This window comes from Microtus oregoni, unplaced genomic scaffold (assembly GCF_018167655.1).
Source record: "Microtus oregoni isolate MIOR12 unplaced genomic scaffold, Mior012 000028F_ref0000031, whole genome shotgun sequence".
Taxonomy (NCBI): domain Eukaryota; kingdom Metazoa; phylum Chordata; class Mammalia; order Rodentia; family Cricetidae; genus Microtus; species Microtus oregoni.
Genome location: NW_024543087.1, coordinates 16,430,775 through 16,458,410, shown reverse-complemented (window position 1 = coordinate 16,458,410; position 27,636 = coordinate 16,430,775). Strand labels below are relative to the sequence as shown.

The 27,636-nt window shown below is 49.8% G+C and overlaps 1 protein-coding gene across 1 annotated transcript in view; it reads right to left on the bottom strand.

Annotated features, from left to right (window-relative positions):
* Positions 1 to 1,452: 1,452 nt before the first annotated feature.
* Positions 1,453 to 27,636, bottom strand: part of Mapkapk3 (MAPK activated protein kinase 3) — a 32,208-nt gene continuing 6,024 nt past the window's right edge. Inside the window, exons 3-11 of the mRNA XM_041677517.1 lie at positions 9,993 to 10,132; positions 8,784 to 8,848; positions 8,236 to 8,315; positions 6,311 to 6,434; positions 5,101 to 5,176; positions 4,656 to 4,780; positions 3,793 to 3,878; positions 3,441 to 3,521; positions 1,453 to 2,765 (exon numbers count right to left, since the gene is read on the bottom strand). Of these exons, the coding sequence (XP_041533451.1) occupies positions 2,613 to 2,765; positions 3,441 to 3,521; positions 3,793 to 3,878; positions 4,656 to 4,780; positions 5,101 to 5,176; positions 6,311 to 6,434; positions 8,236 to 8,315; positions 8,784 to 8,848; positions 9,993 to 10,132 (930 nt within the window). The 3' untranslated portion in view covers positions 1,453 to 2,612. The remainder of the gene's footprint in view (positions 2,766 to 3,440; positions 3,522 to 3,792; positions 3,879 to 4,655; positions 4,781 to 5,100; positions 5,177 to 6,310; positions 6,435 to 8,235; positions 8,316 to 8,783; positions 8,849 to 9,992; positions 10,133 to 27,636) is intronic.

The window sequence follows — 27,636 nt, the reverse complement described above, 5'->3', positions numbered from 1 at the left end:
AACTTATGAGGTGCCCTTTCTGTCCTCTAGGTTGCTTCAACTCTCTCTTTGGCTTAATCTGCCTTTCCTCCTAGACCACATGAACCATGATTCCATAGTATACATTTGTGTAGTACTTAAGGTGAGTGCCTGGCGGGTGTCCACCAGCGGATGTTTAGCCCCTATTAGTCACCCAGTATCCTCTGCCTCCTCCCCAGTGAAAACTCCGTGAGGTGAGAACCCCGCCTGAAGCTTTTCCTGCTGTCTGCCCCATACCTACAAGTCTCAGGCATAGCGGAGACTCAGCAGCCAAGAGAAAGAATCCATCTATACCTCGTGTGCTATACATACCTTCCTACATGACCAGCATGCCCCATCCTCAGCACACTAGGAATGTTAACCTGAACCACAGGCTCTATGAGGACCCTCAAAGTCATCTGATCACCCGCCTTTGAAGTGCAGAGTGGCAACAAAGGCCCCCAAAGCACATGTTGCTAACCTGAAGAGCAAGTCCTTGGAAGTGAAACCCCATAAATATGGAAGATCTGATTTCTGGATGCAGAGTCCCAAAGGTAGAAATGGCCTGCACTGAGCTCCCCTCCTCACTCTAGGTCCTCTCCTTCTAAATGGATGTGGATACCGGGGTAGCTAATGGGGCGAGGTTTGCATCATGTACCAGGCACCCTCTTAAAAGTATTGCACAAATGGTATCTACCCCAACCCCCTAGCTGACACCGTGAGATGGGCACCCTCATCTGCAGTTCTCAGTTGAGGATCTAGAAGTCAGGAAAGCTGAGAGACCTGTCCAAGGCCAGCAGGTTAGGAAGCAGCAGAATATCTCTGGAGGGCTTGCCTTCTAACATCTCTGCACCCTCCCCCAGGCCCTAAGGAAAGAGGGGCAGCTGAGGAGGAGCGAGCCCTAACTGAGCCAGATGAGTTCTTGGGAAACTGGGAGGTTTCAAGATTGAAGCTGGAGGTTGAAATGCCACAGTGAGGGCCCCTTGAAGCTGCCCTCAAGGGCTCTCAAGGGGTGAGGGTGCTCTCTTGCTGGAGTAGTGAAAAGACAGTCTTCCAGCATACCACCCCTCCCCTCTCCAATATTCTCACTGCCAAATGAAACCTGGCAGCTTCTGAAAATAGCTCCGCGCTGCAGCAGGCACTCTGCCCGCCCTTCAGCAGGCTGGCACGCAGCTGGGGGTGGCCACTGTGGGCAGACTCTGGCACACACAGGGCCGGGGGTGGGTGTCACAAATACAGTGCACAGGGGCGGCACAGAGCTGGAGGCATGTGGCAGCTGCCACCCCTCAGTCCTTCTGACCTTTCTACAATGAATGAGGCAGAGGTGCTGGAGTCAGCCTGGTGTGTTTACCAGGCCGGAGGCGCCCTCTCCAGCCAGGATATGGTCACTAGTAGGGGTGTGGAGCTGCTTTTGACCACTTGTGTCCACTCAGGTACACAAAAAGAAACCCAGAATTCACTGAAAAATGCTAAAAAGATGTTTATTAATATCTGGATAGAAAGTCCAGCAGTATTGTCCTAGCTGTTATGAGCTAGGTTTCCCAGCCTGTGAGAAAGACCGGGATCTAGGAACAAGGCTGAATGCCAGGCACTTGTCAGGTCATCTATCAAACACTCAGCACCTGAAGGCTACCCTGGCACATGTCAGGGCAGAGCTGGCTAAGTCTGGGGTCAGCCAAGAAGGACCCTCTCCAATCTGACTCATGCTAGAGCCGGGATCAGACCTCGTGAGCGTGGCTCGTCAGCCCATCATCATTTCGGGTCTGATCTCCAGTAGAAAACGAGGTCCTGGAAAACAGGGAGCCAAGTATCCCTGGAATAGCCCTTGCCATCAGCAGAGAGGGACTTCTTCCTACCTGAGATCTGGTGAGCGGGAAGAGGCGGGGGCTTTCATCACAGTGATGTTTTCCAAAATGGAAAAAGGTTAAGGATACCCACCTCCCCAACACGCATACGCACACCTTCAATTGAGGTGAGAAGCTACCTTTGGGATTGGGGAGCAGTGACGGAATTCTTAGCCTCAGAGACTCTAGTAGACTGTGGGCTGGTGCTACAGAGAAATAAGCAAGCTGGACTATACAGCTTCTGGCAGACCAAACAGAAGTGAGGCTGGGGAGGGGCAGCCAGTGTGAGAGAAACAAACCTCCCCAAGAAGGTAGGTTCCTGACTGTCCCTCCTTCCTCCTTTGTTCAGTATTCATAGACAGCAACATGGCCTCTGGTCACCATAGCAACCAACGGTCAGATACGTTTCTCAAGGCCAGACCCATCTGCCCACACAGCAGGATGTGTCTCTGTAGAAAAAAGGTAGGCCTGCCACAACTCCCAGTGGCCTAGAAGTAAGGCCAATGCTAAAGTAGCAGACCTGCGGCCTCTCTCAAGCCACAGTGGCCAAAGTTGCTTCTGCTGTAGCAGAGGGCTCCCCATCCCGGGGGTCCAGACGCTTTCCAGGGCCTGAGCTTAGGCTGGGACCCTTGGGCCAAGCTCTTTATCCTCAAGTTCAATGTGACACATTAAGACAACAAAATTATCCTTTTGTTATAAAAATGACTCTGGCCCTTCCCGGCCAGAGCCTCCTCGGAACACCGCAGTCTGTCACTCTGGCTCCCCCGTGAGCTACTGGTTGTTACATCCTTGTGAGGCTGAGGAGCTGCCTGCTTGTTTTTTCCTCCGCTTGTTGAGGAGCCGGTTGTTAGAGGTCTTCAGGTCCTTGATCTTCACCTGGTCATAGTCCACCCGCATGGTGGCCAGGGCACTGGTCATCTCCTCCTGTGTACCATTAGCATGGGGGACAGAAGAGATCAGGATAGCCTAACATTAAAAGTCATCACTTTCGTGCCTGGGAAGCACCCTCCATGACATCACTGCTCCAGTGCCCACTCTGTGCTCGGCCTTGGACACAACCCTCCCTACAACTGTTTTCAGGTGGACACTGAGCTTATTCACAAAGACAAAAGAAACAGATGACTCCCTGGTCCACACCAATGCTACTTGGACAAAGAACTGAACCAATGGTATTTGCACAGAACCACAAGACCTGCAGACAATGGCATTTCCCTAGGTCCCCAAGAGCCTGAAGCTTTGTGACTGTACCCTGGATCCCCCAATACTCTACAATGCTATCTCATAGGGACAAACCTGACCCTCACCACTACATCTGAAACAAGGCTAGTTCCTATCACAAATGTCATAAGAAAGTTTCTGGCCAATGTTTGGGCCCCAAATCCTTTCATGGAGGCCCTGGCCTAAAATCTCCTCACTAAGAGTGCCCCATGAGCACCACCCTAAATAGGAAAGTGTAGCAGTCAATTGCTCAGTGGCCTGCCCTGGCTGGATCACTGGGGCAGTCACTGACATCCTCTAGTCACAGAGGAAGAGCCAAACTCCAGATGCTAAGGAGATGCCATCCAGGAATGTCTAGAGACTGAGAAAGAATCTACCCACCTTGACATCATCCCAGTGATCTCTGTCTTCCTGTAGCACCCGGGCTGTGTGGAGTGGGGTCTGTGGGACCACCATTGATTGCTAGAAGGAAGCCCAAACCCATGGATCAGAGACTGGAACTGCACGGTACAGCACAGATTACCACCACCACATACCCTTCTCCCCTTCTCAGGTGGGGAAATGGAGGTTCAGAGAGGGGAAGGAGCCTAACTGCAACAGTGGCAAAGCCAGGCTATAGGTGGGGTGTTACCAGACATCACTGTGCAAGGCTCCAGTCCAGCCCTGCACCCAGGCCTCCAGGGCTACCACCGTCCAGCCTGGCAGCCCTACTCCAGGCCAAGACCATGCTCACATTGATCCAAGGATGGTTCATAAACTGCATGATGGTCAGCCTCTCTGTGGGGTCTGTCTTCAGGAGCAGGCGGATTAGCTGCTTGGCTAGGGGACCCAGAAAAGAGGGGAGCAGTGAATGGCAATCCCTCAACCTTCCACATGAATCAAAAGCTCTGTCCGACAGGGCTATAAATACTCCTACATTCTTCATGATCAGAAATGGTGAGCTAGTAATTGTGTCTCGTTTGAGGTCACTAAGCACTCAGGATAATTTGTTAAGCAACAATAGATAACTACAAGGCAGAATTGTTTGTGCTACCTAGGAAGGAAAGTATGAACAAGGAATATATGAAAGAGGGGGTCCTGGGGAAGCATTTTTTTTCCCTTAAGACAAGATCTCTCTAAATATAGCTCTGGCTGTTCTGGAACTGTACATGAATTTATAGAGATCTGCCTGCCTCTGCTTCCCAAATGCTGGATTTAAAGGTGTGTGCCACCACACCTGGCTGGGGAGACAAATTTTGATCCCACTTGACAGAAACTGAGACTTGAGCTGGGCAGTGGTGGCACAAGCCTTTAATCCCAGCACTTGGGAGGCAGAGGCAGGTGGATCTCTGTGAGTTCAAGGCCAGCCTGATCTACAAGTGCTAGTTCCAGGGCAGGCTCCAAAGCTATAGAGAAACCTTGTCTGGAAAAACCAGATAAAAAAAGGAAGGAAGGAAGGAAGGAAGGAAGAAAGAAAGAAAGGCTGAACTTTAAAGTTCAGATGGCTTGTCTAGGTTCACATAGCTAGGATTTAAACACAGGTCAGTTTGACAGCCAAAGGGATATCTCCCAAAACGGAGGCTGAAGGGACCAGGTTAGGCAGAGAATCTCACTTACCATCTTCAGATACCTCTGACCACTCAGGCTTAGGGAAGCCATATTGGCCCAAGCGAATCCTTCTCTTCATCCCTGGAGAGATGGCCTGGCCGGTGTTGGAGTAGAAGGGTGGGAATCCACACAAACTGGGAAAGAGAAGAGGCCATTTGGTACAAGGATTGGGCACACAAGGGTCAGGCAGAACTGTCCTCTCCTTTCACAGGGAGACAGGCAGCCAGACACCACAGCAATAACACCAGCCCCTGCGGCCTCTTGAACACATCCCAGGAATACCATCAGCCTTGACATGAGGCAATCGCAAAGAATGTCTCATGACACAAGAAACAAAAGACAGCCTGACCAAAAGATGACATGTCCCAAAGGACACAAGAGGTGAGAAGCTGAATGCCACTAAACGGGCATGAAAAAGTAGAGTAGGGTGGGCCAGGGGAGGACAGGTACTCACAGGATGTACATGATGACGCCCAGGGACCACATATCACATGACTTGTCGTACTTCTCAGGACCCAGGACCTCAGGAGCTGCCAGAACACAGAGCGTAGGAGATCTCTCAGCCCCCAGGGTCTTGGGAACTAGGAAGGAGTCTTAAGCCTGGGTAAGGTGAGAAACAGGTACCCAAGCTGGGAGGTAGGACAGAGCAGACTGGCGTCTGGCACCTTCTGGGAAGGCAGCATGTGTGTGAAGTAGGGGGAGGAGAGACAGCTCCCAGAAAAAAAAAGAACTGCTCTCTGACAGCCCCCTAGCTACTTAAGGGCCTCTGTCAGTCTCAACTTGGTAAGAAAGAGGAGGAAAGAAAGCCAGCCCCAAGTTTGGTGAGGCCCTATCAGGACAAAGAGGGTCTCAGTTTGTCAGAGGCATTGTGTTGTGTCTCTCTGTCTCCCTGAATGCACAGTCTAGATCGCAGACTTCTGTGTTCCACTGTCAGCTTGGATACCCATCCATTGTCAGCTCAGATACCCATCCATTGGCCTGGGTTTTCCAACCAGTGCAGTGAGATCAGCAGGTCAGACTTTAATATTAAGTCCTTCAGAATACCCCCTGATAAGGAGGGGGCCATTTCTGGAGTTTCCTACCCCTTAGCTGTTCTCCCAAAAGGGAAAAAGCTTCAGTTACTGCCCTACTCTCAGGGAAGGGGCACTTGTTACGGGGGCTTTTGGCAATTGGAGGCTGCCTGGAGCTTTCCCAGGAATCATAAGTATGCAAACACCCCCAAGCCCCACCCAATTCCTGGCTCAAGGGACCCTTTCCCAAAAGGCAGGTGACTAGTACGCAGTATCCCTCTAATGTAGGCGAAAAGGCCTGCCCACTTTCTGAATATGAAGATGAAAACCGGAGAAGAACAACGGCGGTTGGGCTGGGTCCCGAGCTGATGGCAGCCTTTTATCACATATATATTTAGAGCTGTTGTGATGTCATTCCGCTCACAGACCACAGCCAGAATTTTCCTGGATCTATTTTCAAAAGCAGAAGCTGAAGTTTGGAAGAATATTTTTGCAGCCTCCGGCCCCCCACGTCACCCGCCTCCATGCAGACAAGAGTGCTCCCTCCTCCCTCCTCATCAGGCTTTAACACTTTGGTTCCCACAACCCACTGGCTGCCCCGGTCTACAGCAGAATACAGCAAGGGGGATGCAAGCCACATGCTACAAGACTCACCCACGTAATAGGGAGTGTAACAGGGTGTCTGCAGGGCATTTTGGGTGGTTTCCTTGGCAAAGCCAAAATCAGTGAGCTTAAGCACAGCATCTCTCTCCTTGGATGTATAGAGGAGGTTTTCAGGCTGCATCCGGAAGAGAAAGAAAGCATTGGTATAGAGGAAGGTACCATGGGGGGGGGGCAGAGCCCCAAAGTAACCTTAAATCCCTGCCTCCATCCCAATACATGATGACCCATCTCTGCTTTTATGAAAACATCTGAACCTTGGTCACCATGGTCACATGGATTGGAGGTGATACCTTCATTCACAGAGAGAAAAGTGAGGCAGGTGTTCAGCCAAGATCATGAATGACCGGGTACCATAGAAAGCCCCTAGGCAGAAACTTCTGTTCCTGAGTCGGTGTGAATACCAGGAAATGCCAGAAAAGATGCCGAGGTAGGAAGCAAACAGCTCATGAGCCAGCATCATCGCCAAGCACAGTTCCACACCCAACCCAGAAGGAAGCCCACAAAGCCAGCAGGCTAGGTCCACTTGAGGTAGCTTAGGGGAGCAGGAGCCACACAGAAGAAATCTTCCTAGATGCAAAGCACAGATGGGCCTGGCAGATGGGGACAGCCAGCAGGGCTCCGTGGAGGAGGCAGCCCTGAAAGTTGGCTTTTAGTGACCAGGTAGGATCCAGGCCTATGCCGAGGAGCAGTAGGGATAACACCCAAGCAACACTCGGGTGGAAGAGCAGTGCTCCAGTTTGGATCCAGCAGGTTCTGCTTGAGATGATCTGACCTTGGATTGGAATAACAGAGAAGCGATTTAGCATATTCTGCTCTGCAGATTTTTCTTCCCTTAAGAAAAAGGGAACTCAGGGGCTAAAATAAAGCAAGGATTTAGAAGGTGGATCTGCTTTGGCTGTGCATGTATCCTGAATCAAAGGGTAACTGTATGGGTTGGGAGCCCTCACCAGAGAGGCACGTTAGCTAGCCTCTCCACGCTCCGAGGTTCAGCCTTAGGAGGAAATAAGCCAAGCAAAGGCAAGGAGGGACAGGCTGTGCTAATAGTGGCTCACACACAAATGCTTATGTGTGTGTAAGCATATAGCTATGTGTATGGAGGGCTGCCCAGAAGACCTTAGTTTTCCCAGAAAAGAAAATTTGGAGCGTTGTGCTTCCTATGTTTCAAGCCTGATCACTGGGAAAGCCAGCGGGCCCAGCCCTGGGACCACCTGGAGTCCTTTCTCAAACAGTCAGAAAATGGCTTCTAGGGAGGAGGGGGAGGGAAATGGGAGGCTGGGAGGAGGTGGAAACTTGTTTTTTTTTTTTTCTCTCCTTTTCTCAATAAAAAAAGAAAAAAAAAAGAAAATGGCTTCTAGCTAAATGCTGTTGTTTGGTAGCTTAATTTGTTTAAATGCTATCTGTGACTTCACCAAAGACCCTATAAGACACTATAAGGCAGCCCCCTCTTGAAGGCCTGGCACATTGATGGTCATAAAATTTCTTGCTGAACAAGTGAACAAAAGAATGATTCCCCATGCAGCAACTAAGCCTAAGGCAAGATAGTTAATGCTCAAAGAGCCTCAGTTTGCTTGTCTGTGAAATGGGTAATGGCTCCATCCCACAGAGCCAGGTGAGCATTAAAAGAGATGAGGGAGGGGGAACTGGGATTGGCATGTAAAAAAATAAAATAAAATTATATACCTATATATAGAGAGAACCTTGTTGGGGCCCACTGGCTGGAAGTAGGCAGTTATTCTCATTACTATTGGGATTACCCAGTGTTTGAAGAAAACAAGGAGGTCCATCTGGCAAGAGCAGAATGAGTGTGCTTGCTGTACCATGGGAGAGAGAAGAGCAGTGGAGCGAGCAGGGAAGCTGAGGCAAGGAATTCAGTGAGTGCTGGGAGCCGTCCTGCGGGCTGAGTTCTGGCAGCTCACCTTGACATCTCGGTGGGCGATGTTCTGGCTGTGCAAGAACTGGATGGCACTGCCAATGTCCCGCATTATCTCTGCAGCCTCTGCGGGCACCGCGAGAGGAAAGGGGACACTATGTCAGTTAAAGGTCACCTACCCATAATCTCTCTTCAGCATGGTCTGGTAAACCAGCACTAGATGGCAGTCCTGTAAGTCAGGTAGGTCTTCCATCCTAGCTACCCACCCAGACAAATTTCCTCCCAGGGTGTTCTGAGCCCACCCAGGCCTCTTTCCTCCGGCCTACACTAATTCATAGCAGTTCCACCAGGGGCCAGCACCAAAAGCCTCTGAGTTCTCCACCTCAAGACCGTAGGTAGTCTACCTACAAAGTTACAGATTCAAAGAACAAACCCTTTGAGGGGACTTTAGTTCTTCTAAAGTCTTCTAATTGTCTTTAGTTCTTCTGTGAATCCTGAGGCTCAGCGAGGGGCAGGCCTTGCCCAGTTATCTCATAGCAACTCCAGTATGGCTTACCACACTAGCTCCTCACCGGTCCCAGGGCCCACACAAACCTCTCTCAGTGAAAGCCTGGTCACCACGCTCCTGAATCCGGCTGAACAGCTCACCACCTTCCATGCTGCAAGACAGAAAGGTGAAGAAGTGAGTACCTGTTCTCTCTGCCTGTCTTGTTCAACTCACTCTGCTCTGGATCAGAGGCCTAAGCCCGTGTGCCCTGGAGAACCTGCCAGATAGTGGCTGTCAACTTGGGTGAGTTGATCTGAACTTTTGGAACTAAGAAAAGGTGGGATCCTTGCTAGAAAATTCCCATGCTCCCTGTGGTGCTGGCTTTGTCTGGCTGTGAGACCTTGGACACCCCCAACCCTATCCAAAGGTATTTCCCCAGATGCATGAGACATCAGTTGTCATCATCATGGCCCATTGCTCTCGGCATGCTCAGTGTGTGCTATGCCCTGAGTTCCACCCTCTGTGCACATCGCTACAGAACCCTGGTCGCCTTCTTTCCCTCAGCTACCTTTTTTGTTAAAAGAGAATAATAACACCAACCTCCAGGAGTCATGAAGATTGACTGGGAGAGCTTGGAACAGAGTCAAGCTCGGGGTGAACACCTCATGACGCTCTTCCTCCACATTTACTGTCTGAGTTACAGAGATCCAGAAAGCTTAGCGGGTACCCACAATCCCACCGCGAATGGGTGGCTGAGCCAGGGTCTAAACCCCATATCTGAACAGCTAGCTAACTTATGGAGGGAGGAGAGACTTGAAAGGCAGAGAAAAAGAACCCAGGCAGGGGGCACAGGGTCTGAGGAAGGCTAAGGTTGTACCCTAGTGCTGATGGCACAAGTCCAGGATGGAGGAGGCCATGGTTCCTGTCCCCACGTCTCACGTCTCATCACCCACCATCCAATAGGACAAGTCCCATAGAAAGGAGAAAGTCAAGGAGCTGTGTTATCCTGCTCCTTTCCAAAGCTCCCTGCCCACACAGTCAGGGCTTGGCAGCCTTCTCTGACAACTCCTCGCAGAGTGGAAGTCCTGTCCAGGAAGGCAACAGAGAACTGAGGATGTATTTTTTTCTGCCCTTGTAGAAATGCCCTGGCGGCCAGGTCTACAGATCCAAGGCCTGTGACTGTCTACTCCACAACTCCTCAAGAGCTGGAGTGCCACTCAGAGCTGCTATCTGAAGAAGAATGTCCTTGGATTGTGGTGACCCTGGGGGCACAAGAACACCAGAGGGGTTCAAAGGTAAGGAGGGCACCTGCCTACCATTCCATGACGATGAGGAGGCAGCGCTTGCCATGATGCATGTTCTCATACACGTCCAGGATGCGCACGATGTGGGGGCCGCCTGAGGCCTGCCAGTGGTGGTCCACCTCCTGCCGGGCCTTGGGGCTGTCATACAGGAGCTGTGGGAAGCAGGCACCAAGGGCATCAGGCTCGTATCCCCCACCCTCCTTTTGCTCAAAGAGGCCTGGAACCTGCTGAAGCACCAGGAATTTAGCTGTGAGGGGCAGAGTGAAAATTCAAATTCAGCTTTCCCTGCTTTATGGTCCAGTGAGCCTCTGAACTTAAGGGGCACAAGCAGCGCCGCCAATGGGTCTAGAGGGCTCTGGGAGGTGGGTGACAGGCTAGAGATCAGAGGTCAGAAAAGTCCCTACTTCTCTCTTCAGGGGAAGCAAATGAAGTAGAGATTGAGCAAGGTTTGTGGTAAAACATGTGAGACATGGGGCCACAGGCCACGGACCACATAGTTTTTGAGCCTCAGTTTTACAATTGATGACAGGGTTGCCCAGTTATCCAGGCTGATTGGGATCTGCATATGCCAGGCCCTTAGTGACTCCTCATGTCCCTCATCCAGCATCTTCATGGGGATGTGGGGGTGCTAGAGAAAGGCAGAAGGGAAAACTCAGCACACAGAGAAGGTGCTGGAACCATATATTCAGAGACTGAAGAGGCATGGAGGCCTGTGTCCATCGGTCTATCCCCCTGGGACCTGACCCTGAGTGGAGGGAGTCACAGCCGTATCCCCATAGGAGCAAAGGTAAGTAATTAAGACATCACATTCTCCAGGAGTGGGTGCAGGAAGAAAACTGTCACTACCAAGAAAAGTGCTTCTAAAATGAGTTGCTTGGAGCTGGTGAAATGGCTGTGGGTAAAAGTGCCTGTTACCAAGCCTGGTGACCTAAGTTTGATCCCTGGGACCCACATGGTGGAAGGAAAGAACCAACTCCTGTAAGCTGACCTCTAAGTACACACACACACACAAACACACACACTAAAATTAAATAAATAAGATACAGTTAGCTGTTTGGCCATGACCTCTGGCTTTCAACTTACCTCTGTAGCCTCCCTGTGATCTGTGCAGAGCAAGGGGCTGATGCTAGAGACCTGGAGCCAGGTCAAGGTGAGCTCACCCTCATCCCAAGCCTACAGACCCCAGATTATAATGCAGGGATCGACTGGGGCAGAACGGACTCTAACTGAGGAAAGTGACAACTGCATGGGGTTGGATGTAGTTTTAGGATTGAATTCATCCAGTACTCACTGCGGCCTTAAATAAGTATGCACAGCTCCAAGCCACAGCCCACAGCCCTGTAAAATGTAGTAATGACAGAGTCACCCCCACCAGACTCCGCTCAGTAAAGCGGGCATGAGTGTCAGAAATCTCGCTCAGGTTAACAGCCTTGGGCTATGGCTGCCTTCCAGAAGACTGATCATCGGAAATGAGCAAATCCTGGGAGTGAGAGAGCCTGGGGGAGTTGGGAAAGAAGTCAGCTTACAAGTGGAGAGGGCCCAGAATAGGGACAATAGTGACAAGCCACCCCCAGCAGCCTTGCTCATCCAACGACCAGTTATATTTTCTTATTTGAGGAAGGCTGAGGATCGCGCTCCGATCATCTTTGCCCTACTCAGCACCTAGAGGAACCTAGGACAGACTGGACTCAGTCTCCCCCAAACAGGAGAGTGGGGGCACTTTACAAAGGGTGCAGTTAAGACAGCTGTAGAACCAAGTTCTCCAGATAAAGATAGGGCAGTGTCCCAGGGAAGGGAGAGGAAAGCAGTAGTTTCTGGAATCTTCTGCCCTTTGGCTGTTCCTCCAGCTCTGGAAGGGTTTATTTCTGTTTCACCCTGGGAATACAGGCAACGCAAGAAATACAGGGATCCAGGGCTTAGTAAGCCCCTCTGTCAGTTCTGAGTTCCCTCCTCTGTTACCCTGCCAAGGTAGGTATGTTTGGAACAGTTGTGGGCCAAGGCCACTTCTGGATACCATGGAGCCTGGCCTCTCAGGATACCTTTGAGGTCCACGTTGGAGCACTGGCTTCTTGCTGTCAGAGCTGAGGGCTTTTGTCTCAGAGGCCCACCTCCACTGTGTCAGGGCTGGTTCCAGCTACAATGCCCTCATTCTCAGTCACAGGCCCCCAGGTGAGCCAGACTTCCCACTCCCCAGGCTGACCTGTCTGACCTGTCTGTCAGGCCTCCCAGACTGGCTCTAGACCCCCTCCTCACTCTGCCTCCCTGTCATTCATTCCCACCCAAGTCCTCTCCTCAGAAACCCCACGCTTGCTGGCCCACGATCGCCCAGCAGGGTCAGCTGCCCTTCCTCTTCTCCATCCATGGACACAGATCTCCTTTCCACACGCCCTCTAGATAAACACCCTCCGCCCCAGCACCCAGACTTGTCTTCACCCACCTCATGATCTGCTACCTCCATGCCCTTAAACAGTTCATCCAGGCCGGCAGACTGCACTCGCTACTCCCAAACAGCCCCTCCCTCTGTTTTACCAGTCAGGTTGGGAGCAGGTGCAGAACAAAAGCAAGGCATGTGAACTGGGGTTTCTTGACTGGTCCTCAAAAGAAACACTGGGCTCCTGAGCAAAGGAAGGGAGGAAGGCAAAGTTTGGAAGAAGAGAGGGATGAGGGAAGAAAGAGAGTGGCCACAGAAGAGCCACAGAAACTCAGAGCTGGGCCTGACAGGGAGGAGCAGGTGGAGTAGATCGGAGAGGAAGCCATGTGAGGCTCCTATCCTACTTCCCACATAGACTAAATAGCCATTCAGTACCTAGGCCCTGAGAATGGCTGTTCCCAGTACAGCAACGAATATTTCCTCTGTTCTCTCTGCAGGTCAGAATCCTGAACCTGGACTTGGGTCCAGCTGCCAAGAAATCTCCTGGACTGTCACTTCTGCCCCCTTGATTTGTCCCGCAGCATAGCCTCCAATCTGTGTGTGTGTGTGTCTGTGTGTGTGTGTGTGTGTTGTCGTAAGCATATGTGTGTGTATGGGTGTACTTGCCTGCTCATGAACATGTGAAGGCCAGAGCTCTACAATGAGTGTCTTCTTCTATTCCTCTCCACCTCCTCCCCCCTTCCCAAGACAGGTCTTGGCTGTCCTCAAACTCTCTCTGTAGACCAGGCTGGTTTCAAACTCAGAGATCTGCCTGCCTCCACCTCCCAAATGCTGGGATTAAAGGCATGCACCACCACCGCCCGGCAACATCACACTTCCTCTCCACTTTAAAAATATATATTTTTTTATTTTATGTGTAAGTGTTTGCTTGCATACATGTGTGTGTACCACATGCGAGCCTGGTACCCAAGGAAACCGGAAGATGGTGTCGGATTCCCTGGGGCTGGAGTTACTGACAGTGAGTTGCCACGTGGGCACTCTTAACCACTGAGTCATCTTTCCGGTCCTATCACCTAATTTTTTTTTTATTTTTTTTTATTTTATTTTTTTTTTTTTTTTTGAGACAAGGTCTCTCACTGAATCTGGTGTTCCCTGTTTCAGGTAGATTGGCTGGCCAGGGAGTCCCTAGGATCTGCAATCTCAGTCCCACTCAGACTGTGGTTACGGACATGCTCTGCCATATCCAACCTTTGACATGAGTGCCGGGGGTTCCCAACTCAGGTACCCACACTGTGCAGGAAGTGGTTCAAACTCACCGAGCCATCTCTCTGACCCCATAAATCTGTTTTTGGTTTTGTTTCTGTTTTTGTTTTTCACCAGGGTTTCTCTGTGTGACCCTGGCTGTTCTGGAACTCTGTAGACCAGGGTGGCCTTGAACTTGCTTCTGCCTCCTGAGTGCTGGGATTAAAGGTGTGTGCCACCACTGCCAGGCTTTTGTTTCTTTCTTTCTTTTCCTTTTTTTCCCCCCTTTGAGACAAGGTCTCATAGAGCCCAGGCTGGTTTTGAACTCACTATTTAGCCAAGAATGACCTTGATCTCCTGATTCTCCTGCCTCTACCTCTTGAGAGTTGGAATCATAGACATGTGCCACCACACCTGGTTTATGAAGTGTTGGGGACCAAGCGCTCTACCAACTGAACTACGTTGTCAGCCTCCAAATCTTAGGACAGCAGTTTCCTTACCTTCTTCTCCCACAGCTGGAGCCTTCTCCTCCTCCAAGATGCCCCTGAATGTCACCTCTATCCAGAAGCCCTCCTGGCCATCCTTCCTAAAAAACACCTCCTTTCGCCCTTTATTTTTCTCTGTCTGATATACAGTTTCTGTTTGTTTATTTACGGAGTATAATTTACAGTCACTAAAATGTGCAGGTCTCACAGGTCTGGTTCAATGAGTTTAGACAATCCCACACACCCTGGCAACCACACCCCATCGAGATAGAAAACATTCCCAGCTCCCCAGAGAGCTCCCACGTCATAGCCCTTTTTACCTCCCATGCCACAATGCTCACAGCCTACAATTAGCTTGTTCCTTTGATCACCCCTTAAACTATATACACAACACTGTACTTTCAGCGCGCCTGGTCCGGTTCAGAACACGTTACAAATATTAGGAGAATACCTCGTCATCATTATTTCTTAGATAAGAAACTGAAGCACAAAGAGAGGAAGTAACGAGTCCCTGATCACAAGACTGTTCTCGCAATCTCTCCCAAGGCCAACAACATCCTGCGGCCTCCCTCAAACTGTGAGCCCACAGAGCAGGGTCGGTGTGATTGGTCCTGTCTCTGATATTACTTGTAAATTAGGTGATTACTCCACAAAGGAGGGATGACAGGAGGAAACTCTGGCAGTGCATCATGGGAACAAGATAAGAACAAGAGGCAGGCTCCACAGAGGACAGGCATGACATCCTCAAATCTTCGGTACATACCTTCTCCACTCTCCCCAGTGAACCAGACTTTACTCCCTCTTCCAGGGACCCAGGAGAACTTACACTAGTCCCCACGGCAAGTTGACTTCATTCATGCAGGTACATGACTCTACATGATCGTTCTTTTTCTTAAAGGTTTATTTATTATGTATATCGTGATCTGCCTGCATGTGTGCCTGCACACCAGAAGAGGGCACCAGATCTCATTACAAATGGTTGTGAGGCACCATGTGGTTGCTGGAAATGGAACTAAGAACCTCTGGGAAGAACAGCCAGTGCTCAACCGCTGAGCCATCTCTCCAGCCCTACATGATGCTTTTTTAAACAGTTTCCCAAGCATGAGAATAACACAGACTCAGAGATAGGAGGCCCAGAATCTATTCTTAGTATGTGCTTAGTGTTAGTATCCAGGTACACTTTGGCCCTGCACCTTGGGCACAGGCATCCTCTGCCACAGCACTGTGTGCAGTTGCAAAAGCCCCTTTAAGAAGAGCTCCTCCCACTCCCAATCTCTCTCTCTCTCTCTCTCTCTCTTTCCCTCTCCCTCTCCCTCTCCCCCCCCCCCGTATCTCTCCCTTCCTCCCCCTACCTTCCCAATGCCCTCCCTTTAAATAAACTCCATACTCAAACTCTCTTTGCATGGCATATTCTATTTCCCACCCATGCTCCTCACCCGCCACGGGATCTACTGAGATCTCTCTCGCACCGTATCTGGGCCTCTGTTTCCCCAGTTTTCCTGCAAGCCTTAGTAACAAAGGGAGCCTTTGGACAAGACCTATTTGCAAAGTACCTATTCTTGTCACTGCTATGGCCCCCAAAGAGGGGCCCCATAACCACACACTGGAGTCCACTCAGGTCTACTCATAATGGGCAAGTCACAGATGTGGTAGGAACAAAAAGATTAGGGAATGAGCTTATGACAAACCAACAGGAACCCCCCCTCCCATTTCAGTCCTATGCCTCCTGCTTCCTGGGTTCCTCAGGGGTCCATCAAAGCTGGGGAGGGGGTGCCAGCAATGACATCTGGGCAGCTCCACGTCTGTAGCTAGTCCCCAAAAGACACACACAAACATCTACACACAGCGGGACATCTGTGTACATACACTATAAGGTTTTCTTCTGAAGAGTCAGAGATCCTGGCTATAACTGAAGTCTGGACCCCAGTGAAGCTCAGCAAAGCACTGAATTTGAGGTGACATGTCCTTGAACACTTCTGTAGCCTAAGCCTTTCAAGCAGTGGTTGCCACCTTGCCTTCCCCTTTGCCAAATTCTCCCTCCTGCCTTCTGAACTGGCAGCCAGATGGCCAGACCCTGGCAAGCCAGTGACTTGCTGGTGCCCTTCTGGCAGCCCCAGGTAAAACTGGGTCTCAGGAAAGCACGCTTCTCCACCTCCAAATTCTACCCACTCCCACCCAAACCCAGTGACAGTGGATTCTTGAGTTTCAGGGCTAAGAACACAATAGTAGCATTTGTTTGTTTGGAAAACAATTTGCAGTTTACAAAATACACTGCTGTCCTTTATCTCCTGGGAATGCTTGGTGCCGCCCTGTGAGGCAAGCAGGGTGGGAACCATTAGCCTCAATTTGCAGGTGAGGGAGACAGAGGCTCCAGGAAGATGAAGTCATTGCCCTGGGGCCTCCAGTCTCACAGTGGAGGCTGGGAGAGGAAGGGAACTGAGTTTTGAGAGGGTATCTAAGGAGAGATGAGAGGAAGGCTACAAGTTGGAAAGTCAGGGCTTACTAGACTCAGGAAACTAAATTCGAAATAAATCTGTGAGCAGGTGTATAAGCACTTGGAGGTATATGTATGTATAGACATGTAGGTGTGTGCATGCATGACAAAGTGCATGTGAAAGGGTATATGCATGGTATGCAGAAAAGTATGGGGTAGGGTGTGTTATGGTTTTGGTCCCTGGTCCCTTTAAGAGACAAGCCACGCCCACTCCCTTCCCCATCGCTGTGGCAGGCTGATCTTCAGCTTCGGCCTGAGCTAGCTCTCTTTTCCATCTTCTTCTCGGAGAGGCAGCTTCGCTTCTGCCTCTCTCCCCACTTCTCTGCTTCTCCCCCTTCTGTCTCTCTCTTCTCTTCCTTTCTCTCTCTCTCTCTCTCTCTCTCCCCCCGCTTCTCCCTTCATAGCCCCCTGAATAAATATTCAACCTCACTCTGTAAGTTGTGTCTATCCATGTTTCTGTCTTCTCCTCGCCTGCCATGTGTCTCCCTGCCTGGGACCAGCCATTGCTCAGGGACCAGCAGCTGTCTCTGCCGCTACATGGCCCACTACCACCATTTGGGACCTACAGCATTTCTGCTGCCTACTGCTGCCGCCGGGGATCTTGAAGCATTTTTTAAAAAATTATAAAAGGGTGGGGATTGGGTATTTGGGTATGCATGCATCTCCAGTCTCTTTGATGCTGACTTTGAACTCTCAGAGAGTGAGATTCATCCATCTGTCCATTAATTCTTCCAACAGCTTGGGTTTCTCCACAGTGACTTGAAGAGAATTGGCCACAAGGAGGGTCTCAAGAAAGAATGATAGTCTTGCCGCCACAACTCAATCTATGACAGCCTTGCCCAAGACAGAGCCTGGAAACTTCTATTAGATGCCTTCCATTTAGACCACTGAGGTCCCAGCTCCATGGGGGGATAACACACAGAACATGAGGGGTTTCCACAGAGAAACCACAGAGACATCAACCCCGTTATCTCCATATACCTCCTCCATGGCACATGATTTCAGGCATTATATAATTCCAAAGCACAAGAGAAGTCAAGTAAAACAAAAGCTTCTGGTTGTCTCGAGAATGAAAAGACAAAATTACCAGCAACCTATTTAAGTTTTTAAGTATAAACAAAGACAAATTTTAATTCTGAGCTTCCTGGTAGTCTTGGCAAAGAAACAAACCACGTAAGCACTACAGCTTTTACAAGAGACCAAACTCCAAAAGCAATTTATATGAAAGGCAACAGGCAAAACGTTCCAGCAACATCTTCAGCAATAGTTCTGCAGAAGACACAGATGACACAAATGGACATGTTCAATATGGATTCCCCCATAAAGACTAAATTAGGTTGGTGAACCTTGCACCAAGTACCAAGATAACCAGCCCCTTTACTTTCTTGGGATCCAAGCTTTGTTTGTCAGAGGACAGAGAGGAGACAATGCCAAGGACTAGTACATCCCCTCAACACCTTCTCACTCACCTATGAGGGTTCATCCTGGCCTCAGGCCAGGGCAGACAGGAAGCTGAAGCACTGCATTCTCTACTGTTGACGAACTAGGGTTGTGTATGCTCAGTGTCAAGCAGGCAGAAAACCCGAATACAGTGTTAGAGGACTATGCTCTCTGTAGGAGTCCCATGTTCTCCCAGAGGAGCCTATGGGTAAGCAAAGCACTACAACTGGAAAGTGGTCCATGGGAGGGGGAAAGGGACAGGCATTTTAGGGGAGAGGAGGTCTCCGAAGGTAACAGAACTCATGTGACGTGGAAGAGGCTACTGGATGTGGCAGGGGGAAGGGAAGGATGTAGAAAAAGAGAGAGAAAGAGGAGCAATGAAAACAAATTATGTTTGAACATGCCATCATGATGCCAATCGGTGGTGGCACATGACTTTAATCTTAGCAGCTAGCAGACAGATCTCTGATTACAGACTGAGTTCCAGAACAGCCAGGGCTACACAGAGAAACCTTGTCTTAGAAGGAAAAAAACAATACAAAGAAAGAAAACATCATAATGAACTGGGCATAGTGGTGCACATCTTTAATCTCAGCACTCAGAAGGCAGAGGCAGGCGGATCTCTGTGAGTTCAAAGCCAGCATGGTCTATAGAGTGAGTTACAGCGCAGCCAAGGCTACAGAGAAACCCTGTCTCAGAAAAACCAAACACCAAAAAGGAGAGAGAGAGAGAGAGAGAGAGAGAGAGAGCAACAGAGAGAGAGAGAGAGCAACAGAGAGAGAGAGAGCAACAGAGAGAGAGAGAGAGCAACAGAGAGAGAGAGAAGGCCATAATGAATCTAATACTGTGTTACTTTAAAAAAATAAAAGACAACAAATTAAGCCCCGACACACATCCTCCCTGACAAGAGTTGGTAAACTCAGCCATCTCCAGGGTCCCTTATGACTCCTAATTCCACAGTGATTGGGGACTGTGACTCCCACAGGCGCTACCCTCTCTTTATAAAAGACACCATTGGAATAGTGGGACTCTTTTCTTAGCCTTTTTGTTTGTGTATAGGAGCTCACTGTGAAGCCCAGGCCGGCCTTGAACTCAGCCTGGATCCTGCATTTGTGCTGACATTACAGGTGTGGACTACTACACCTGGTTCCAACCTATGTATGAGACCACCCTGCCTTGCACTCTGTGGGGTTGTGAATGCACTCGCCCTCGGCCCCCACCTGCTGGTGTGCCCGTCTGGCTGTTTCTGTCTGCTGAAAGCATGAAGCAAAGCCTCCACCTCTGACCTGAGTGCAAACATCATCCCAGTCCATTCAGGGTACAGAGGCAAGGGTTTCTTACTCTTTAATACTTTTAATACTAATTTACTTTATCTTGTGTGCATGTGTGTGCTTGTGGGATCATGTGTGCCACAGAAGGCGTGTGGAAGAGCTCAGAAGACACCTAGCTGGAGTTAATTCTCTCTTTCCATCATGTGGGTACTAGGGAATCAAAAAGTACTTGGTGGCAAGAACTTTTACGTGTTGAGTCACCTCACTGGCGTGACAAGAGCTTCTTTAAAAGCTTTTGGACCTTATAAAACCAAAGTCATTACAATGTCCCTATTCCCCCCCCCCCCCCCCCCAACGCTCTCTGCGGTCGTATCCTCAAGAGTACCAGTGCTATTTAGGGAGCTGGTAGTGATGTCAAATCTAACTTCTTAGTCACAGTTTCAAATTAGAGCCACAGACATGTGCCATTATTTTCTCACACTCATTTTCCCAGCTTTTGTAGCTCATTAAGAGAGCTAATGGAACCAATTCCGCAGCCATGGATTAGCTGGCCTCACGCCAGATCAGACTGCACTTCATTAAGTTCCGACCACAGCTTGTCCTCTGTCGCACCCTGGTCATTTACCTTCTCCTCCTCAGATGCAAAGTTCCAGGGAGGTCAGCTGATACCAATGACCCCCGAATGCCCAGGCCCAAGCTGGATGCCCAGGGAAGGATGGTTTCGGGTCAACATGAGTTCCGCCTTTCAAAGCAATTGTTCTTCCCTGGTACACAGCCCATGCTTATGCTGACACATCCCACACTTCGCACATGTATCTGGAGAAGAACTAGCAATACCCTCTCACCTATGGGGAAACTGGCTCTCTCTGAGGTTAAGTGACCTACCCAAAGTCACACCATCAAATAATGAGGAAACACTTGAACCCAGAGCTATTGGCTTCTAAATATACACAAACATAGGGAGAGAGAAATAAAGAGAGGTTTTACCTTCTTTCCATAGCTGTGAGGTTGGGGGGCAATACTCCCGCAACATCAACTAGGGAAAAATAAGCTGAAAGGGCTAACCAGTCCTTCCTAGACCTGGGCCCCATACTCCTGGGTCCAGACCAGGCTTGGTAGATATGTCAACAGTGGCAGAGGTTTGCAGATCCCATGCCCTGTCCTAGGTACGTTATACCCAGGAGCTCTTGCCCTTCAACAGCTGCACTGTTACCCCCCCCCCCCCCCCCCCCCGCCATTTTCAGCTGAGGAGACTGTGGCTCAGAGGTTCTGTGGCTTCCCGTAGTCAAGTGATTTGCATCAGGCCACCTCTGTGTCTGAGAAGTCCCCAGGATCCCAGATTCAGCTCTCTTCCCTAGCAAGGCCTGTCCATTCCCAGATCCCACAAACATTTACTGGCCCTACCTCGGCGCCAGGCCCAAAACTTGGCAGGGAACGCTGTCACAGACACTCTGTCCTCCAGGATATGGGGGCTGCATGAGTCACTGCAATGGAGGAGGTCAGCTCTGAGAAACTGCCCTGGGCTCCCTCTCTTCTCCCTTCTTCCAGGGACTGTACCCCTGCAGAGCAGATGGGGAAGGCTACCCTGCAAGGGAACACAGGAGCACAGAGGGCTCCCAGATGACTGCTCCCCTTCCAGATCAAGGCCAGGATCCAGCAAGTTAGAACCTCCCTGTCCACTATTCACCAGAGTTCTGGGAGAAGGGGAGCAGCTGCCCCGCCGAACCCCAGCCTCCCCGAGATGCCCGGCAGACAGCGGAGCCAAGGCACATTTTGATGTCAGCAAGTCTCAGAACACAGACTCCTCCAATTTATTAAATTTTGATGGCCTCAGTTTGTCTCCTTCCTGCCAGTTCCAGACAACCTAGAAATAAAGGCAGAAGGGCCAGATCTGGTGGACTAGGGATGGGAGAGAAATGCAGCCAGAAAAAGAGAACAAAACTGACCGGGTTGTGATGGTGCACGCCTTTAATCTCAGCATTGGGGGCGGGGGGGGGGGGGGGCAGAGGAAGGTGGATCTCTGAGTTCAAGGCCAGCCTGGTCTGTACAGTGAGTTCCAGCCTGTCTTGAAAAACCAAAAGGGAGAGAAAAAGAGGAGGAGAGGAAAGGAGAGATCGAGCAAATTGGTCTCATAGGCAAGGAGAGTGGGGACATGAGTGTTAGTTGGAGTAAATCAGGGACCCAGTGCCTCAGGTCATGCATGGCAAGCCTGCTGTGACCACAGACATGCACAGTTTCAGGAGGGGCATACCTGAACACTGGTGGCTAATTCATTCCCCCTACTCATCCAGGGGAAGGCCATTCCATACCTCTGAATCGCTAGCCCAATCTGAAAAGTGGGGACAAAGACAGTACTCATTCCCCAGGGATCCTCGAGGATAGACTGAGAACACACACAGAGTTCAGGTTAGCACAATGACAAGCACACATTGAATGCACTGGGGGACACTACTTCATGGGTGGAAATGGCTTTCCGAGTTTGCTTGAAGATGCCTGGCTTCATCTAGGCCTTGCCCTGAGATAAACTTCCGCTCTTCTCCCTGTTTCCCAGAATTTAAAGACAGCCTTCAAGTGCAATCTGGAGGGTCAGGAAACAGTCTCAGTTCTTCAAAGGGACAAGTAAACCATGGGGCCTGCAAGAGAGCTCACAAGGGCGGCCTGCTGCCTACCTCTGTCTTCTCAGAGGAAAAATAATTTCTTCTCCTTTCTTCCTTCCTTTCTTTCTTTCTTCCTTTCTTTCTCTTTCTTTCTTTTTTTTTCTGTCAAATCAACTACATTGGGGCTGGAGAGATGGCTTAGCGGTCAAGAGCACTGGCTGCTCTTCCAGAGGACCGGGGTCTGATCCCAGAACCCACGTGTGTCTGTATCTGTTCCAGGTGATAACACCTGGGCCTCCGTCGACACCAGGCACCAGGTGGTGCACAGACATACATGTAGACAAAACACTCATAAACATACAATTAAATGAAAATACACATAAAAAAAATAAAAATTTTAAAAACAAAGTGAGTACAGGGAAGATGGCCTAGATCCCAGGTGTGGCAAGAGCCCCTAGGGAACCTTCTGATTCTGTCCCTGGCCCTGCAGTTCCCAAAGCCTGTATCAGCTCAACTCAGCATCTTTCCCTCTTCCTTAGCTTCATCCACGGCTCTCCAGCTCCTCACACAGGTCTGCATGGATGTAAGCAGACATCGTTTCGCTCAGATTCCTCCAGAAGTACTGGTGATGCGTTCAGGCTTCCGGTTTTCCTTGACCAGTCCCACCCCAGGTCCTCTCTACTCCTGTCCCTGTCCACCCAGAGTAGGCCCAAGTCCCCAATACCTAGCCAGCTTCCAGAAGAATTTTCCTAAATTTAAAAGCCATGCCAAAGAACCATAGACATGAGCAGGAGAAGGGGCGAGATCTTGCCCTGTTAGGGCCAGGATGATGACTTGGCACTGCCAAGGGACATCCCTGTAAAGGTGATGGGCTACAATGAGTCATTTCTGCTCTCTTGGGCTTTTTGAGGATGCTCCCTGGCACTGGGTTAGCCTGACTCAAACATTTAACTGAGCCATGGAGGAGAATGGAGAGGAGTTCCCAAACCTGAGTCATAACCCCAGTTTCCTGTCCGTAATTGACCATAGACCCTGCTAGCGGCATCATGCAGCTGGCACTTTCCCCGGCAGCACCATCCACTGAGTGGCAAGGGGACAGGCATCCCAAGGCAGCCTCTGGCTAATCTCCATCCTGCAGCTCAACACTTGCAAGACTCGCTCTTGCCCACTTCCCTGGCACTGTTCATGATCACTGCCCACCCAAAGTCTCACGGTCAGAAGGAAGACCCTTTGCCAAGGAAAGCACCCAGCCCCTCATTTTACAGATTGGGCTGACTATGGCACACAGGGAGGGATGGCAGAGAGCCAGGAACTAGCTGCCTGCCAAGCCTGGCACCCAGCCCAGCACGGACACAACCCTGCTCTGTGAACATGGGTGAGTTACTCTGCCTTTTTGAACCTCAGTGGCAGCAGCCATGTCCGGGGGGTGGTGACCAGTTCTCAGACTCTGCTGACTGCATTTAGCATGTAGACACTCAGCAAGTGAGGCGCTCATCTCTACCCTTCAGATCCTGGTTAGCGGCCTGCCAGAGATCATGGAGAATACCTGCCAGGCCCCCTTCCACATCCTGGGAAGAGGGCTGTTAATGTAGAGAAAATCTGTAGGACAAGTTCTGGATCCCCTGTGGAGGCCGAATGGAGTAATGGGTGTGGCTGAGCAGGCCCTGGCCACTCACACTCTGGAAATAGCCTCTGAGATTACTGGAATGACGGAGTTAAGTACAGTCTAGAAAGTCTCTTGGGGATCGTCCCAGAGAGTGCAGGGGCAGCTCAAATTCTGCCCCACCCTACAGAAAGAGAATCAGGTTGCACCTCGCAATCCAAGTCCTCCCAGCCTCTCCCAGGCTCCTCTGCTAGCCTCAAGGCTCTGTTAAGACCCTGGTCCTTTCCTGTCCTGACTTTGGCCGTGTAACCACGGGAGTCATAATGCACCTAGTCGCACTGCCGTCCAAGCAATAGTCTCGGGCCATTGGGCCAGTAAGAGATCCAGTAAGGAGAGACTGCAGCTAAAGCTGGTTTCCCCCTCTCCACTCTCAAGTTACAGCTCAGCCCAAGTGCGCCTGATCCCACTATTTGCCAGCACCTGGTCAAAGCTGACAACAGGAGGGGACACTGGGAGTGGCGTGGGTACAGCCAGGCGTTCTTTGCTCTTGTCTCACCCCAACCCTCCCCTAAGTATGGGGGAGTGATAGGCTAACTAGAATGAATCCCCAGCACCTGCCCTGCCCTGTGCTGGGTCAGGAGGGCCTGTGGGCATGCTGCAGAGAGGGCCCATCCCAAATGGAAACACTTGAAACCAGCAATGGCAAGGCCTGAGAGAGGGGAGGGGGAGCCACAGCAGGAGAAACCGGTAGGAAAGGAAAGAGGTAAAGAAACAGTGTCATTGCAGAGAAGCAGCAAAGACTAAGGCTTCATCTACAGAAAAGGCAACACCAAACTTGCACTGAAAGCACTCCTGCACTGAAAGGGCTTCCAGGTAGTCCTGGTTCCCAAAGCAGGTGCCTTGTATTCCTGCTCAAGGCCAAGCCTCTGGAGTTCCCACACAGCAGGCTTTCAATCACAACTGAAACCCACAATCTAATCCACTTAGTTCCAAAAGGGCAAGAGGGTGGGGAGGAGAGCAGCTACCCCAGCTTCCTTCCACCCAACGAGGGCTGGTTCCTCCAGATGCAGAGGAAACTTAGGAGAGCCCATATAAGAGCCAATAATGTACAAGCAAAATTAGTATGTGAGCCACCAAAAGGAGAGACCCCACCCTCTAAGAGTGTGTGTTAACTTGTGATGTCTCCTCAAGAATGCAAAGATAGGCTGGGTGGTCGTGGCACATGCCTTTAATCCCAGCACTTGGGAGGCAGAGGCAGGTGGATCTCAGTAAGTTCCAGGACAGCCAGGTCTATTAAGTGAGTTTCAGGACAGCCAGAACTGTTACACAGAGAAATCCTGTCTTTAAAAAAAATGCAAACATAGTTCCGGCCACCAAGACTGAATCCTGCTCCTTGATATATACACAAATCCAGGTTCAACCACAAAGAGAGTTTGACAAAAAGATTCCCAAACTGACTTTTGTCTAAGGTTACTTAGGAAGAGCAGGAAAGATTTTTAATCTTGGAGCCCCTGTTTTCTCTGCACCCTATATAACCTCTCATTTAGGGTTACACAAGAGCTCAAATGGAACAAGAGGAGCAGAGCCAGTGTTCTGTGAAAACAGTGGTGCTCCTTGAGCCGTTGTGGAATATTTAACTATGTAAAGATGTGCTACATTTGTCTAATTATATAAAGATGTATTGCTGTTCGCCTTGGCTGCCTAAGGCACATGATTGGTCTAATAAAAAGCTGACCAGCTAGGCAGAAGAGAGTCAGGCAGGGCTAGCAGGCAGACAGAATGAGTAGGAGGAGCAATATAGGCAAAAGGAGAGAGAAGAAGAAGAGAACAAGGGAGAAAAAGAAGGACAGGACAGGTAGCTGCCAGCCAGACACAAGAAGTGAAAATAAGCTATACAGAAGGAAAGAAAGGTAAAAAAAAAAAAAAACACCAAAGCAAAATGTAGATGAAGAGAAGTAGGTTAAGTTATAAGAACTAGCAAGAAACAAGCCTAAGCTAAGGCCGAGCATTTGTAACTAACAAGTACCTGTGTCACGAGTTGGGAGCTGGTTGGTGGCCCAAAATAAAAAGCATGCTACAAGGAGCCACAGTCTCCCTAGCTGGAAGAGTCCAGCCAGCCCTCCAGCAAGGCTCTGCACACTGTTAGAGCACAGGTATGTTTGAAATCACTCTTCACACAGAGCTCAGCTCTTGCGTAATGGCTGTCACACTTGGACATCTGCTGCCAGCCACAAGGTTGGGACCACGGGAGGCTAAAGAGCAACAAAACCAAGGTTTTTCCAATTTCCATTATAATGCAAGGAGGAAAACTGCTATTCCAAATTTGAAACTCAGGAAAGATAAAGAGACATCTGTTGTCATGGACACTAGATGCTGGACAATAGCCCAAGTGACCTAGACATCTCTACTACACTCCCTGCAGGGGTGCTTTTCCAGTTACCCTCCTCCCTAAAGCAGTTACCCTCCTCCCTAAAGCTCCTCCTGTTTCCCAAGCCTGTGATGTTGACCCCCTGAAATCAGCCACATCCTGCCAGAAGCTGAACTGCAAGTGAGGAAGTTGTACCCTACCATAGGTGCTAACGTTCTAAACCAGACATATTGTCACCCACACCAGACCATTCTTCTCAGACCAGAGGTCTGGATTAAAGAGGGAAACACCTTCCAGAAACTCCCCCACACACTGTACCCCAGTACGGATGCACACTCAGCAGCCAGACTTCCTGTCTGTGGTATACTGACTGGGCTCTGGCATACTGGCTCAGTTTCATGAGGCCAGAGACAAGCTACACAGCCCGAGGAGCCCCACATCCATCATAACCTTTGTATACTGACCTCATGGAATCACACCTGAGAATTCACAGGTAAAAACTTCCACCTAGTGAGTGAACTGGGTAGATGTAGGCAAACACCAGCAATATCACACAGGGCTAAGCTGGGATTGCAAAGATTCCAGATAAAATTATAGAGGGCAGTGCTAGCATCCTTCTAGAGGTCAGGTCTCAAAGACTTCCCCTTGTCTTCAAGAACTTGCACAACATAGGGGTGACATGGATGCTAAGGCTGGCACCAAATTTCCTAGGCTTTACCCCAGCCCTGCCATCTACCAGATGTGTGTATCGTGGGCAAGTCTCTCTGAACCCCAGTGTTCTCATCCATAAAAGGAGAATGATCATTCATTAAAGCAATGCAAGCTGGGGATTAGAGATAGGCCTGCCAGACAGACTTCTCTAGAAAATTGTCAGCTGTTCATGGGCGTGTTAGAATCTACAGAATCAGGGCCTGGAGAGATGTCTCAGAGGTTAAGAAAGCTTACAGCTTTTCCAGAGAACTTGAGTTTACTTCCCAGCACTCACGTCAGACAGTTCCCAACTGCCTGTAACTTCAGACCCAGGGGAATCTGACACCCCTCTTCTGGTCTCTGCTGGCACCTGCATTCACATGCACACATCAACATAATATACATAGATACATAGAATTTTTTAAATAAAATAAATCCAATTTGAAAAAAATCTACAGAACCAGGGTTGACAAGATGACTTAGCAGGTAAAGACTATTGCCACCAAGCTGACAACCTGACTTCAGTCCCAACCCCACAAGGAAGAAGGAGAGAACTGGTTCCGCGGTTCTCCTGACATCCACATGTAGGCCATGGCACGCACTACCCAACTGCGTGAATATACACCCAAATGAGTGAATGTTAAAAAAAAAATACAAGACCAAGGAATGTTGTGGACTATTACATTAACTATGTAAAGATGTGTTGCATTTGTTTATGCTGCAATTGTTTAACTATGTAAAGCTGTGTTGCATTTGTTTCACCATGCCTAAGGCACCTGAGAAAAAGCTGAACAGCCAATAGCTAGGCAGTAAAGGTAAGGTATAGGAGGGGCTGGCAGGCCAAGAGAATAAGAGAAGGAATCTAGGCTCGAGAAATGATTGAGAATGAGGGAGAAAGACAGAGGCACCCCAGGGCCAGTCAGGGCCAGTAGGATGTACAGAAGGAAAAAAAAGATTTAAAAGCCTCAGGCAAAATGTAGATGAAGAGAAACAGGTTAAATTAAGTTATAAGAGCTATGGGACAAGCATAAGAAAAGGCCAAGCATTAATAATTAATAAGTCTCCATGTTATGATTTAGGAGCTGGTTGGTGGTC